The sequence below is a fragment of the Monodon monoceros genome, unplaced genomic scaffold (genome assembly GCF_005190385.1).
Source record: "Monodon monoceros isolate NGI ecotype Baffin Bay Population unplaced genomic scaffold, NGI_Narwhal_1 Super_Scaffold_9, whole genome shotgun sequence".
Classification (NCBI taxonomy): domain Eukaryota; kingdom Metazoa; phylum Chordata; class Mammalia; order Artiodactyla; family Monodontidae; genus Monodon; species Monodon monoceros.
In genome coordinates, this window is record NW_021703786.1 from 8,551,145 (window position 1) to 8,567,202 (window position 16,058).

Consider the following 16,058-nt stretch of genomic DNA (forward strand, 5'->3'; position numbering starts at 1 on the left):
TTCATTGGCTATCTTGAAAAATCCTGTGGTTTCCTACCCTGATATTAATGAGGGAGTAAGTCTGATGAGTTAATTAAAGGAAAGAGAAAGAGATATGTGGTAGACTAGCATTTCCAAAAGAATGGGTTGGTTCATGGTTGGCTTATAACGTTTTTGTTCATCCCTAGCTAATCCAGAGAGAACCCAAAAAATAAAGTAACAGTGTTTTGGCTTATTCTTGAAATGTGATAAAAGTTTATCTTTAAGGATGTGTAGTTAATGTTTTATCAAGATTTTATTTGCATGTTTTTCAGTGCACCCTGCTGTGATTTTTTTTAATCATTCATCTTATTAAATGAATCAGTGCTTTCAGATTATGAGACATTTGATATTATAAACTCTGTAAAGAGCCGTCTTTCTTTCTTTCTTCTACTTTTCATTAATGTTTTGATATCCTCCTTTTATACAGGACTTCGCCTCCCGGGCTAAACTGGCAGTTCAAAACCTAGTACAGAAGGTTGGATTTTTTGGAATTTTGGCCTGTGCTTCGGTAAGTGAATTGTATTTAAATAGTAGATTTACTGAAGAGTGGCCCCTGCTTGCCACAACTAGAGAAAGCCCTCACACAGAAACGAAGACCCAACACAGCAAAAATAAATTAATTAATTAATAAACTCCTACCCCCAACATCTTCTTTAAAAAAAAAAAATAGTAGATTTATATTTCGATCCAATTTGTTTTTAAAAGTACATGACTGGGGCTTCCCTTGGTGGCGCAGTGGTTGAGAGTCTGCCTGGCGATGCAGGGGACGCGGGTTTGTTCCCCGGTCCAGAAAGATCCCACATGCCGCGGAGCGGCTAAGCCCGTGAGCCATGACCGCTGAGAATGTGCCTCTGGAGCCTGTGCTCCGCAACGTGAGAGGCCACACAGTGAGAGTCCCGCGTACCGCAAAAAAAAAAAAAAAAAAAGTACATGACTGAATGAAAAAATAATTATCACTTTTAACAGGTATATAATGTTATTAATCATTCACCTTACTGATCAAATGAGCTGTTTTCTGTTGGATAGGTTTCTATGTTGTTTATTGACTTTCAAGCATTTCATCATACCATGATGACTTCAGACCTAAATGGCCTGATTCAGTAAGAAAAAAGAGACAAAATCCATCTTTCTCATGAAGAATATATAATGAAGTGCATTTAAGCAAATAACAATGACTTCATTCTTTCCAGAGTTACAGATAGGTAGTCTTTTTCCAAAGCTTCAGGCATTAGTTATAAGGAAGAATTCATATAAAACCTCCTTAAGTGACTTTAACACCTAGCTAGGTAATTGAAACATCTGTGACAAGGTTAAGGACATCTTTGGCTACAGTGAATTAAGAACCTATTTGTGTCAGAAACTTAATTAGGACTTCCCTGGTGGCGTGGTGGTTAGGAATCTGCCTGCCAATGCAGGGGACACAGGTTCAAGCCCTAGTCCGGGAAGATCCCACATGCCTCAGAGCAACTAAGCCCATGCACTGCAACTACTGAGCCTGCACTCTAGAGCCCACGAGCCACGACTACTGAGCCCACATGCCACAACTACTGAAGCCCACGCGCCTAGAGCCCATGCTTTGCAACAAGAGAAGCCACAACAATGAGAATCCCACGCACCCCAACAAAGAGTGGCCCTTGCTCTCCCCAACTAGAGAAAGCCTGCACACAGCGATGAAGACCCAGCACAGCCAAAAATAAAAATTAAATTTAAAAAAAGAAAAAAGAAGTTACTAACTGTATATAAAAAAATAACTCTATAAAAAAATAAATGTCTCAAATTGCAAATTTATGAAATTGACATTCCTTGATGAGTTGGTGTTTATCCTCGTCCTTTTCTAATATAATAGATACAGTTACATTTGAAATGGGGTGTTTTGGTCAAGGTTTTCTTTGGTAGTCTGTACACAATTCTTGGTAGCTCAGTGGTAGATTTGACCAGAATAACTAGATGTATCTAGTTGATATGATAAAAGCTTCAATTATAAGTAAAATTCAGAAAATTATTGTCTACTGACCCACAGTTACTTTATCCATTATGTATTAGAACTTGAATATATCCTTGAGTACCCCTTTCCTCACCTTAGCAAAGTAAATGGCCAAAAAGGGAAGACATTTGGCGCCAAAATTTCTAATGTGATATCAACATTCTAGAGATATTCTAAACTATACATGTGCCTCAATTACTATCTTTTGACCCTGGCAATACTAGAAATTTTTGTAATCTAACTTTTCTTTTCAGTGTAGAAGCTCTTTATCACAATATTGATCTCAACTATTTGAGCAATGTGTAGGTATGTTGTAGTGTGATGTAGTGGGATGAGAATTGGTTTTGGAGTCAGGCTTACTTGGGTTCCTAAACCAGGTTTGCCTCTTAGCTATGTAGTCTCAGTGTCAATTTACTCTCCTTGAGCCCTAGTTTTCTAATGTTTAAAATGCGGCAATAGGGACTTCCCTGGTGGTCCAGTGTGTAAGACTCCGCACTCCCAATGCAGGGGGCCCGGGTTCGATCCCTGGTCGGGGAACTAGATCCTGCATGTATGCCGCAACTAAAGATCCCGCATGCCGCAATGAAGATCCCACGTGCCGCAACTAAGACCCAGTGCAGCCTAAATAAATAAATAATTTTTTTTTAAAATGAGTTAGTAGGACACTCATTACAAAGGTTGATGTGAGGATTTAAGATAATACATATGAACTAACACAGTGCCTGGAAGGTGAACTAAGACAGAGCTCAACCATTTTTTATTGTTATTCATCAGCTTTGTATCAACCCCTGACTGCTTAGATGAAGAAGTGAAAGCTGTATTCCCTTTCCTCAAGGATTCTGAAGTCTAGTGAGGGAGACAGTTTAAATACAATAATAAGTGAAAGGTGCTGTGGAAGCCCAGCAGAACAGGATTAAGCTGAGAGGCCTAAAGAACGATAATGTCCTTAGTTTAGAAGCTAAGAGAACAGTGTGAGAGCCATGTTGCCTGGGTTGAAATCCTGAAATCATGCTCTGCTGCCATTAATACTGGACAAATTGCTTAATCTGTCTGTCTCACTTTTCCTGTCTATAAAATGGATGTAATATCATATAGCATTGTTTTGGGAATTAAGTGAGTTGATGATGTAGAAACCTTAGAAAAGTACCTAACAATTCAATAAAAGTTAGCTTTCATTATTCCTGGGGAAAATACAAGAATCTTTGATTTATTAAAGCAAAAAATATTTATTCTTTGGCACTCATCTATGCCTGTGTCTTCCCTGCTAAAATTCCACTTTCTATACTAGCCAATCTTCTTTATATTTGACTAGGAATAGTCAATAGCCAACATAAATTAATAGATCGATTTGACCCTCTAAGAACTTTTTACTAGGAAATTGTTAATACTTATATTAAAGTATTAAAAGTATGTGTACTTGATTTAAGGTAAGAAGGTAAGTAGAGGGTAAGGTAGGAAGAAGTTTGTTTTTGTTTTTTATAAACTTATTTATTTATTTTATTTATATTTGGCTGCATTGGGTCTTTGTTGCTGTGCACGGGCTTTCCCTAATTGAGGCAAGTGGGGGCTACTCTTCATTGTGGTGCGTGGGCTTCTCATTGCCGTGGTTTTTCTTGTTGCGGAGCATGGGCTCTAGGCATGCGAGCTTCAGTAGTTGTGGCACACGGGCTCAGTAGTTGTGGCTCACTGGCTCTAGAGCTCAGGCTCAGTAGTTGTGGCACACGTGTTTAGTTGCTCCGCAGCACATGGGATCTTCCCGGACCAGGGCTCGAACCCGTGTCCCCTGCATTGGCAGGCGGATTCTTAACCACTGTGCCACCAGAGAAGCCCAGAAGTTTATTTATTAATTAGTTATTTTGTTGTTAACATTTAAACTAAGGTAAAACTCGTAATTGAGGGAAAATCTCAAAGCTACTTAATAGTTCTTTTAGTTCTAATCTTCCTTTCTGTGTATTTAGTTAACAATTGAAAAAAGTAACATGCATATGTAACAACAAATTCATTGATTATGCTCTTCTGAGAGCATCCAACATAAAACTTCTAATTTTTATCTACTCTGATTACATATCTTGTGTACTTTAATTTCCATTTCAATATGCTGTGGAGCCTGATAATAAAGGAAAACAATTAAAATTTTAATTCATGGAGTTGTGAGAGTCATATGAGAAAATATAAGAAATGACAGTTGTAAGGATGTGGAAGTGACATTGTTATTAAATGGTTATAAGACAGATGAAATTGCATAAAGCATTTGAATTTGGATAAGAAAAATAAAATTAAGCTATTGAATCTGAGTTTTATTAACAGAAGAATACTTGAATTCTGATTTAGTTATGTCATTGTTTTTGAAAGAACATTTGTGACAAATATCTTTTAAACAACTGGGCTTTTATTTGAAAGTCCAAACACAAAATTATATAAATTAATTAGCTTATAAATGGTTCCACCAACAGACACAGGACAAGAGTACCTCTGTGGGAGAAAAATGGATGAAGTGCTCAAAAAGAGCTTGTGGTTTCTTTGCATTTTTACATGAAATTATCTATTAGCATTCTTGAAACGTGGGAATGTTCAGAAAAGGTATTTGTTGTGAATCACTTCTTTGTCTGGGACTGAGTATTCACAACATCTGAATCTGTGCTCTTGTATTTCCACCCTTGATTTTCTTCCTAGAATGAATCGCATGACCCCATGGCCTTGGGCTGTCATAGATAAAAAAAAATCATTATTTGTATTTTACTTTATGTTGAGAAATGAAAGCACGGCCACCTATAAATGTATTTGTGAATTTACAAGGATGTTTTCTGTAGATGTGAGTACTTTCTAGATAATCTTTTTCTTCATTTATACCTCACCTTATTAAACAGCTACCAAATGGTCAAGTATCTACTGAATGGAATTAAATTCCTGTTGATCCATTGGCTTTATCCAGTTTTAATGTGATGAAAAAAAGTATATTTATGGGGCATTAGTCATAAGTAATGCAAACAAAAGGACAGCTGTGTTTGCTTTGAACAAATTAAGCAACCGCCTGGGATGAATATGTGACACAACCTATAGAGACATTAGAATACTTGTCAAACTATCCAGACAGTCTAGTACTGATCAGGGAACCCATACCTCTCTTTCCAGTGGTAGACAAGGCTTAACACATAATTCCACACACCTATAGGTGGTAAAATTAAACTGTTTTTTGGATTATTTATGGACATTCCATTTTAATTTTTTCTTTTTTTAAATAGATTCCAAATCCTCTGTTTGATCTGGCTGGAATAACATGTGGACACTTTCTTGTACCTTTTTGGACTTTCTTTGGTGCAACCCTGATTGGAAAAGCAATAATTAAAATGCATATCCAGGTAATTATACCCTTTTGACTCCCTGTTTAATGATGATGAACCCCTTAAAAGACACTGAAAACATATTCTTGCTCTCTCCAAGGCAAATTGTTAAGATTTTGGTTCTGCTTCTTGGTTGGTAGCATGCTTAGGTATTCAGCCACGGAACATCGTTTGGAAGTTAGTGGATTTCGGGCAGGTTTTCCCTACTCCTATTGGAAAGTTGTTCCCCTTTATTCTTTTTTTTCCTTGTTTTATTTCTTTCCTTCTTTTTTCCTCCTTCCCTTCCTTTCTCTCTTTCTTTCTTTATTTCACTTTTGCCTTGTGAAACTGTTTATCCAAGAATCTTACCAAACGAAAATAGTGTTCCTGTATAGGAAAATTGCACACCATATTAACATACGTAGTCCAAAAATGTTTTATCCTTACTGACCATAGGCTGAGGAAGTAGTCCCTTTCATTAATTCTACTTTTCTTTCTCACGTTCTATATATAACACTTCCTCTCAAGGCACAAATATCCTTTACAAAATACCAGCCAGATGTTAATGTGGACAATGGGGAAGAAAGGGGCCCTGAGGAGGCGAAGAGATGTGGGTTTTGGTTAGAGATGTGAGAATCTGTTGGTCTTCAAAGACACTCTTAACAAAATCTTTAGGATAGGACTGTGTGTGTGTGTGTGTGTGTGTGTGTGTGTGTGTGTGTGTGTGTGTGTAAATAGAGGAGAGAAAAGAGGCCAATAACTTAAATGAGAGGAAATGGATATATGCTTCTAGGACTGTGATACGAATCGATAGGTGTGGTATAAAAGGCAAATCTTACTAGAATAAAATAAAATTAACATGGAAAGAATGTCTTCATTAATGAGGTTTGCAAGAAGGAAGCATTCACCAAAGGAAGGGCAAGAACAGTGAGTAATGTCTATGCCCTGGTCTGATTCCTTAATAATTAAAAGCACGTCTATCCCCCAAGTTTTTGCTTACCACCTCTTTACCTCCAGTTCTTAGAAGAGAAGAATGAAAAACTTCAGCTGCTTCTACCTGCCCAGTTTCTCATATTAGACTTTGGCATTTAGGATGAGTTTATTGAGCTTGACATCTACTCTCTGGCCATGCTAATCACTCAGAATTTCAAGGCTTTATTTTTCCTCCTTCAAGGAATATAATTGCTCCTACTTACGTTAAGTGTATTGTTCAATGACGATGGGTTTTTAAATACTGGAATGCTAGTTACTTTGGGAAAGATTTAAAATACTATAATAGGGTTTTTCAAATGATAAAATCATTTAGCTTTTTGAAGTCCTTTGAAAGTATTAATACCTAAGGAACAATAACAGATTATTTTAATTCCCTTTATAGCAGCAACTTTTCTAGGAATCCATAAATTTAATGTATCCTGCTTTATGTACTAACTTTCTATAAAATACAATAAAATATATTATGCTAAAAGTACCCTATAGTTATAGGGTATGTAACTTATCAGACTTTTCATTATAGCATATTCAAAAATAGTATATTTTTTTAACATTCTCAGTAGATTTTTTCAAGTTATCGTAATAATGCTTAATGTTTTAATATAGTATTTCACACTTTAAAGTATTTAGTGTATGCCACCCGATTTAATTCTTATAATCCTGGGATAGAGAAATTACTACTCCCATTTTGTAATTATCAAACTTAGAGAGGGAAATAGGTAATAGTTGCCTAAAAGAATAAGTAACAGCTGGAATTTGAACCAGAGTCAGCTTCAAGTTCAGTGTTCTTTCCACTCTTTTGCAATTCCTTCTTAACTGTATTTATATGATCACGAAAACTGAATTGTTTAATACCTGCTGTTTATCAGGACCTGTGCCAGGCAGTTTGCATGGTTATCTCAGAACAATCCTGTGAGGTGGTTATTATCCCCATTTCATAGATGGGAGGGACTAGAATTCAAACCAAAATTGTGCTATCTGTTAAACCTCCCCTAAAAGTTTGAAATCAGCCCACCTAATAATGTTAATTAAGGATTTCTCTTTCTACTGGACAAGTTCAATTCCTCAGCCTGTAGAAGTTCCCTTAGAAATATTTCCTTTCTCCTAAATGATGAAGAAAATAAGGAGTCAACATACTCATATAATATTTCATGTACCATATAATTTACTTATCATGTGTATTATTTATTGCCTTTCAACTTTCCCCCTACCGCCACACATACATGTACAGAAATATAAGCTCCATGAGGGCAGAGGTTTTTGTTTCTTGGCTCCCTAAGGTATTCTAGTGCCTAGAATAGCATCTGACATGTCCTTGGCACTCAGTAAATATTTAATATATGAATCAGTCTCAGATACTTCTTTCCATTGGAGGACCCTTCTTTTATAGATATATAGTTTCTTCTTTGTTCATTCTGGCACCATTAGTTCCCTACACCCATATATATATTTTTTAAATTATTCCTACTCTACCCGTATTTCCTCTGTGCACATGGTTGACATGGCTGACTGGGCTCTTTGGGGATCTGTGCCTTTTGTTTATTTGGTAGAATCCCCACCCAGACCTCAAGCTTGAATGATTCTGAGACATATGTTCTTAAATGTCTTGCCCAGCACAGTGAATTTTCAAGCTGTTATATATAAGAAGAAAGTTTTGTTTTGTTTCAAGAAAGTCTAATTGTGCAATTATCTGGGCATTGGCTTATTTTGAATGTTAGGAAATGATGGTAGGGAACACATGGTGGTGAAATCACTGAGAGGCAAACCATTACCTCTGTTTCTTAGTAAAAGATTTATAGCTCCAATTAACTGGCTTTTAGTATGGATACTAGAAGAGTCCCCATATATTAATGCTTTTCTCCCTAAATGATCTCTTGTAATTGTCTTATTAGTTTCATAATCTTCATACACCATTTGTGTAGGATTGTTGATAAATCATCATCCATCTTGTAATTGTTTGATATCTATATGAGCTTACTTTTTTCATGAGATAAGTAAATACCTTTTTCACATTAATAGATACATAAACAAACACCAAAAAGGACTGTGAACTTATTTTTTTAGTCTTATTTCCTCACACATATCCAGCTGTGCAGCTGCCAATGTCTTTGTTAACTGTAGGACATTAAGAAAATATCATTGCCTTATTAGTCTTCTACCTGAAATAATGAGCTTTAATCTGAATTAGCCACTTTCCTGAGATTCATAATGGATGGCTAAAAAGAAGACTATTGTTATTTATTTTATTTCTCTTCCCTCCCATTTGGTTACATAGGCTATAGTTACTATTTAACAACAGTAACAAAGCACTGGAGAGTTTGTTATCAGGAACTGGGAGAGAGAATCTAGAATTAGTCATATTTATTCAGAGAATTATTCTCAGTCCTTTAAAGCTAAACCTTAATATCACCTTCTTGAATCTCTAATTAATTGTACTTATATGACCTTTTCTTTCTCTCAACTTCTGTAACACATTGTTTTCACTGCTAATGACATTTACAGTTTATATCTTTTGTACTTAACCATCTTTCTACTATGTATAGAAAAATTTTTTAATTTCTTCAGGGTATTGAAGAAGTATTCTTCCCATCTTTATGTTCCCTGAAAGCCCTTAATAATGCTTATATTATCCATAGTAAATACTTTTTGTAACATTTGTTGGTTGAAAATATTTGCTACCTGTTAGCCTAAAGGCATCTTTACTTGTAAGTTACGTATCAACATCTTTAATTAATAAACAATACCTCAATAATACCAAATTGACAATGACCCAGGTCTGATAACGATCCCCCAAAACTTGTTGATGCCTTTGCTTGTACCCGAAGCCTGAAATTCCAAGCTCATTCAGGATCTGAGAATGGAACTTTCATGATACTTTTATAAGAACTGTCCAGGAAGGACATAGTCTTTTCAAAGATCCTCTTGATTAGATTTAGCCCAGACACCTATCATCAGGCTGATAAGCTTTAATTTCAGTGGTGGAGGCTATATGGGAACCCATGACTTTAGTTGTATACACCATTCTGAAACACGTAGAACGGGCTTCCCTGGTGGCGCAGTGGTTAAGAATCCGCCTGCCAATGCAGGGGACACGGGTTCAAGCCCTGGTCCAGGAAGATCCCATATGCCGCGGAGTAGCTAAGCCCCGTTAGCTACTAACTAGTAGCTAAGCACAATTACTGAGCCCACATGCCACAACTGCTGAAGCCCACATGCCAGGAGTCTGTGCTCTGCAACAAGAGAAGCCACCACAATGAGAAGCCCACGCACCGCAACGAAGAGTAGCCCCCGCTCTCTGCAACTAGAGAAAGCCCACGCACAGCAATGAAGACCCAACACAGCCAAAAATAAATAAATAAAATAAAATAAAACACATAGAACATGTGGAACATCCACCCAGCCTTGGGTTTCATGACTCACATTTCTCCCTCAGACATGGTCACGTATCCTGGCAAGGCTAGAACTGTGCTTAAGGAAAAACATCTTTAAAATACAAAGTACATAGCATTTGTCAAATGGTGTTTTGTTTTGTTTCTTAAAATTTTTTTAAATTGCAATTAGCAGCATGGTCACCTTTTTAGACTATTATCAGAATTGTGAATTTATATTGTGTTTTTTGTTTTTGATGAGAAATATTTATTTTAACTGGCATTTTCTTTACAGAAAATCTTCGTTATCATAACTTTCAGCAAACACATAGTGGAGCAGATGGTGGCTTTCATTGGGTGAGTAATTCTTTAAGGACTAATATTATCATGGTTTGAATGGGAAGAAATATATAAAAAAGACTTCGTTGGTATAGAATTTTTGTGATAGCTCTTTATTTTTTGAGAAGGAAAAATCTTTTGCCCTGTTATTATTTAAATTGAAGATGAACCTCGTTCCCTACAGCAGGGAAGGATGAAGCTCAGATTATCCTTGTTTAATTTTAAACCAAACATGTATCAAGTCATATAATTCTTGATTTAAAAGAAGCTTTGCAGTTTTAGACTTGCCCCTCCAAAGAAGTATGAAATTCTCTTTATGTAAAAGACATGTGTATATAGTTAGAGTTTAATGGTGCTTTGGTACAATGCTATGACTTTTAGCCAAAATTGGATGCCAGATACACAGTTGTATTTCATTTATATATAAATCTTACATAAAATATTAATATTTCATTAAATAAGGCATGATAAGATATTACCAAAATATGTGTTATGAATCTGTTACTTCACTAGAGAAAAATTAGGCCATTTTAAAAGGCTAAACTATCCAAAGCATTTATTTTTGTGTTTAAAGAAGTAAGACCAGTTTTAACATACGCTTTAAATGACAGTGTCACAAATTTTTTGGAGTTTACTTTGAAAAAACAGTAAAGAAAGACCTGTTTAGTTAATCAGATTAATGTCAACTGGAATGTGAATCCTACCGGATATTAAATGAACCCTTTTTTTTTTTAATATATGATTTTTTATTCAGTGTTTACAGGTGAGAGGTTTTCTTTTCATTTAATAGCGTTAACTGCCCTGTGGTGGAAAAGTGTTAAGTTGGAATGCCCTTTATGTAGTTTTAACACAAATCTTTATTTTAAAAGCCATTTATAAAACAAGAAGTTTATGAAAATATTCACTATTAAACAACTGCCACTTGGTAGTGAGCTCATGAGTATTAGTTTTATTATTCTTTGAACCATGCACTATATATTATACTTACTCTTTTCTATGTATGATATATTCTATGATAAAATAGTTTTTAATATTTTCTACTTAGGTATTAATGTAATAATTGAGGAAAAACATACTCTTGAGAATATACTCAGTGGAGCCAGCTAATGATTTTATTACTTCATAAACTTTTGATTAGAAATATGGATTATGGCTTGTAAATTAAATTTTAATTACTCCAATTTTTTGTTGCCTGAATTCTTACAAAGTGGTTTATAAGTCACCATATATCACATTCGAAAAGAAAGAGGGAATATTCTTGTCCCTTTTTTTAAAATAAGAAGACATTTCATCCGTTCCTAGAGATTATTGTGCCACCTTGAGAGAATTCTGAGGGACATGTAGGACTACCACACAAACCACACAGACCCACACATTGTAGGAATGACTTTGCACGCAGCATCCTACATTCTTCCATACTGAACATTTATAGAAGGAAGTTTTCCAGCTACTTCTACATCCTCGCCACTACCACCTTTTGTTTCCCCAGCTTTTGGAGCTTCTAAGAAGTTATATTAGTTAGCTACCTATCTCAAACACCCACATCCAGTTTCATTTCCTTCCAATCAGTTCATCATACTGCAGTTAGTAACCTTTTAAAAATCATATCTGAGCCTGTCGCCACCACTGTCCTCACTCCGCAGTTCCTCCACTTCTTGAAACCCTTCACTTGTTTTCCCCTTCATTCTTAAGATAAAGCTAAAACTCCTTACTGGGTCTCCATAGCCTTGAATGAGCTATCCCCTATAGTTTTCTCTGCTTGAGTCTCTCACCATTGGTCTTTGCTCAGGCTTTTCCCTTTGTCCTGTTCAGGGTTTCTCAACCTTGGCACTATTGACATTTTAGGCCAGATAAGATGTCTTTGTTGTGGGGGACTGTCCTGTGCATTGTAAGATATTTAGCTGCGTCCTTTTCCTCTACTCACTAGATGCCAATAGTGTCTCCCAGTTGTGACAATCAAAAATGTCCCCAAACATTGCCAAATGTTCCATGGCAAGTAAACTGCCACTGTCACCACCAATCCCATTGAGAATCACTGGCCTAGATAATGTCCTTTGGATTTCAGCTACTAAATTCACAAAAACACCTTCCCTGACTAGGTCACAATTACCCTCTTTCCTAGGGACCTCTTTTCTCAGCAGTATGTACTACATGCACTGACAGTTGTATTTTTACATTCATGTTTGAGGGTGTATGATTACTGTCCTTTTACAACTAACCTGTAAACTTCTTAATGGCGGAGGCCATGCCTATTTTTGTTCACTGTTGTGTCCATAGCATCTGGCATCTTGATTGACGCATAGCAGATGCTTGATAAATATCTGGTGAATAAATGAACAGGTGGTGTCCAAATAAAGATCTGGTCAGTAAGAATCAGCAAATTATTTGTAGAGCCCAGATTCTTCTGTTTCCCCAGCCTTTGGAGTTTGTAAGAAATTATATTAATTATCTACAGTAAATAGCAATAAACGTATCTTTAAGCTTAGGCCAATGTATTAAAGTTAGAATTTCTTATTCCTTATGTTTTTCAAAATCAGTAGTCCTGGGCTTTCCTGGTGGCGCAGTGGTTGAGAGTCTTCCTGCCAATGCAGGGGACACGGGTTCGAGCCCTGGTCTGGGAAGATCCCACATGCCGTGGAGCCGCTAAGCCCACGTGCCACAGCTACTGAAGCCCACATGCCTAGAGCCCATACTCTACAACAGGAGAGGCCACCGCAATGAGGGGCCCGCGCACCGTAACAAAGAGTGGCCCCCACTCGCCGCAACTAGAGAGGGCCCGTACGTGGCAACGAAGACCCAATGCAGCCAAAATTTAATTAATTAATTAATTTAAAAAATCAATAGTCCCTCCCCTTAACTATCTCCTCTAGCACAGCCCCTCAAAAAAAAAAAAGAAATTCCAGTGATTCTTCTTAAAGATGGTTTTGCATAAAGTTATTCTAAGATATTCAAGGCCTACTGGAATGGGTGGTGGTTTTGTTTTGTTTTGCGTTTGTCTTATTTTAAAAACTGTTTGCAACAGACAAATGTTGCAACGTCCTGATATCTTCATCTTTTCCCCAGTACTGTCTACAGGGATTACCCATCAACTTCTTTTCTAGATAAACTATTAAGCAGTATAAATAATTAGACTTAGCTGTAATAATAATTCTTTATTACCACATGCTAATGGGTATCTTTTTCATCTTAGTCTGTAATAAAATTATCTTTTAATCAGATTCTCTAATTGAGCTTGACATGGTTTGTTTTCCTACATTTTGAAGTAGGAAATGCTATATAAGTGTTCAGATGATAATAAATGATGATAAATAGTATCACCAAACCTAGACTGAAAATTAAGTTAAACCAGGAGAATGAATTTTTAGAAGACCTAAATTTGTTCTTTTATATCATAATAAATAGCTTAGCAATTTATTTCAGAAAAGGGAAGGAGAACAGTCAGATTGATTCCCTAGACTCATTGTTGAGTTGAACTGAAAATACTACATGTAATTTGCTATAGAAACATTCTCCTTTGATTGTTAGTTCTCCCTTTTCACACTGTAAAAACTACTGATATAAATGGTGTGTATATATATATATATGGCAAATCATCAAACTAAACTAGAAAGTTTGGAATACAACCTTTTTTTGCGGGGGGCTGTGTTGGGTCTTGTTGCTGCACGTGGGCTTTCTCTAGTTGCAGCAAGTGGGGGCTACTCTTAGTTGCGGTGCGCGGGCTTCTCATTGCGGTGGCTTCTCTTGTTGTGGAGCAGGGGCTCTATGCATGCAGGCTTCAGCAGTTGCAGCACATGGGCTCAGTAGTTGTGGTATGCAGGCCCTAGAGCACAGGCTCAGTAGTTGTGGCACACGGGCTTAGTTGCTCCGCAGCATATGGGATCTTCCCGGACCAGGGATCAAACCCGTGTCCCCTGCATTGGCAGGCAGATTCTTAACCACTGCGCCACCAGGGAAGTCCTGGAATCCTTTTGAAGGATGTTTAAAACTATGTGCCCACAATTAAGAGGGTGGTGAATTGCCATGGTAGAGTAAAAATCAAAAGAAAAGACCAAGAAAAAGTCAGCAACAGTTCAAATTTAAAATAAAATTATGAGATACTAAGGCAAGGAAGAATGAAAAAATGAATCCCAAGAGTAAGGACAGCTATGGAGTGAAATATGAAAAGAACACACAGGCTTTAGACAAAACCAATCTAGGTTTGAATATAAACTCTGCCACAGGCCAGTTATTTATTTCCTCTCTGTATCCACTTTTAGCTGCTGTTCTCTCAAATAATATATTTTCTTTGAGTAGGATTTCTTCCCCAGTTCAGGAGGCCACTGGTAATCTTTCCAACTTCCAGTCAAAATGTAAAATGTCCTGTCTCAAAATATCTTAGAATGTAGTTGAAATGTACTCATATCAAGTGATTTAAAATTCTAAGCCATGTGGATTTTTAAAATGCCTTTCCTCTCAGTTTTTATGTTGCCTGTGTTCTCATCTCATTTTCCAAAGTTTCTACTGACTGTGAATGGAAAGGTAGCATGCTAGGTGACTACTTTGTATGCTCTCAGAGAAGATTGAGGGAAGGCCTACTTCTCCTTAAAGGAAGTACCCATTTCTTTACTCTGATCAGTAAAACACCTTTTATCAGGACAAAGTTTTTCATCAAAGATTATACAGATAATTCTTGAGGGTACTATTTTTTAAACATAGTGAGCACTTTATATGCAATTGTTATTACTATTTACTTCTTTTTTTTTTAACTTTTTATTTTATTTATTTTTGGCTGCATTGGGTCTTCGTTGTGGTGCGTGAGCTTCTCATTGCGGTGGCTTCTCTTGTTGCAGAGCACGGGCTCTAGAGTGCAGGCTCAGTAGTTGTGGCACATGGGGTCAGTAGTTGTGGCTCACCAGCTCTAGAGTGCAGGCTCAGTAGTTGTGGCACACGGGCTTAGTTGCTCCGTGGCATGTGGGATCTTCCCGGACCAGGGCTCGAACCCGTGTCCCCTGCATTAGCAGGCGGATTCTTAACCACTGTGCCACCAGGGAAGTCCCTTTTTTTGCTGTTTTGGACAATGCTTCTGTGAGCATTTCTTAGTGCAAGATAGATGAGCACATAGTGGAACCTAGAATATGATAAAAGGGACAACATAGAAGAGGGAAAAGGTGAATGAAAGAGAGACTGGACATAAGCAAGATAACCCTTCATTGTGATAAGTTAACTTAGTTTTGTCTAGGGTCAAATTTTGTCTAGGCAGGTGTGCCTGTGGCCTGCCATGTCAGGCTACTCACCTCCCCAGGTGTCAGGGAAAGAATTATTTAGTGTTGACCATTACATCTCTGGTGGTGAGGTTTAGGATCAGTTTTATACAGGTTTGAATGCTATACTGATGACTGAAAGAAATATCCCTTTCCCCAAACGGCTTCTAGTCTCAGTGTAACTATGGAATGGCCCAGCTACATAAGTGTGCCTTTGGACTGTGGTATTTTTAGTATAGTATATCATGGTATGACAGTCATAACGTCCCAGAGAGAATATAAGCCTTACCTCCAAAATTTATTGTAATTTTAAGAGTAAATAATTCCCCTCCCTTGACCAGAAATAATTATTTGTAGATTTATTTCTTGGACAGTTCTGGAAAGTAATCATTAGTATCACTGGGTTTAGGGGAAGGTATCCCTATTACCTATTCCTAAATCAAAGGGTTTGTCTAGTTATATATGAAAATCTGAATAGATGTAATGAATCAGTTACATATTCTGAAAGGTTAGAACAGATAATAGCCTTGAAAAATCCTTTTGGTTTATAGTATGTTTGGCAAGAGGACAGAGAAAAGGTTCTGAAAAAAGATTAGGCATGTATGTAATGGAGTTTTTCACTCTCTGATATCCTAAGCTGAAGTAAGTCAGAGGACAGAACCAAAGAACCAGGGAACTTTAGAGCTTCTAAGGCCTTACATTTGTTGCTTTCTTTCTTTTTCTTTCTTTCATTCTTTCTTCCTTCCTTTCTTTCTTTCTTTCTTTCTTTCTTTCTTTCTTTCTTTCTTTCTTTCTT

The 16,058-nt window shown here is 36.8% G+C and overlaps 1 protein-coding gene across 2 annotated transcripts in view; it reads left to right on the top strand.

Annotated features, from left to right (window-relative positions):
• VMP1 (vacuole membrane protein 1) overlaps nt 1-16,058 on the top strand; it is a 130,566-nt gene that overhangs the window by 100,237 nt on the left and 14,271 nt on the right. For both annotated transcript variants that reach the window (XM_029211741.1, XM_029211742.1), the window contains exons 8-10: nt 449-529; nt 5,248-5,364; nt 9,979-10,040. In XM_029211741.1, coding sequence (XP_029067574.1) covers nt 449-529; nt 5,248-5,364; nt 9,979-10,040 — 260 coding nt within the window. The remainder of the gene's footprint in view (nt 1-448; nt 530-5,247; nt 5,365-9,978; nt 10,041-16,058) is intronic.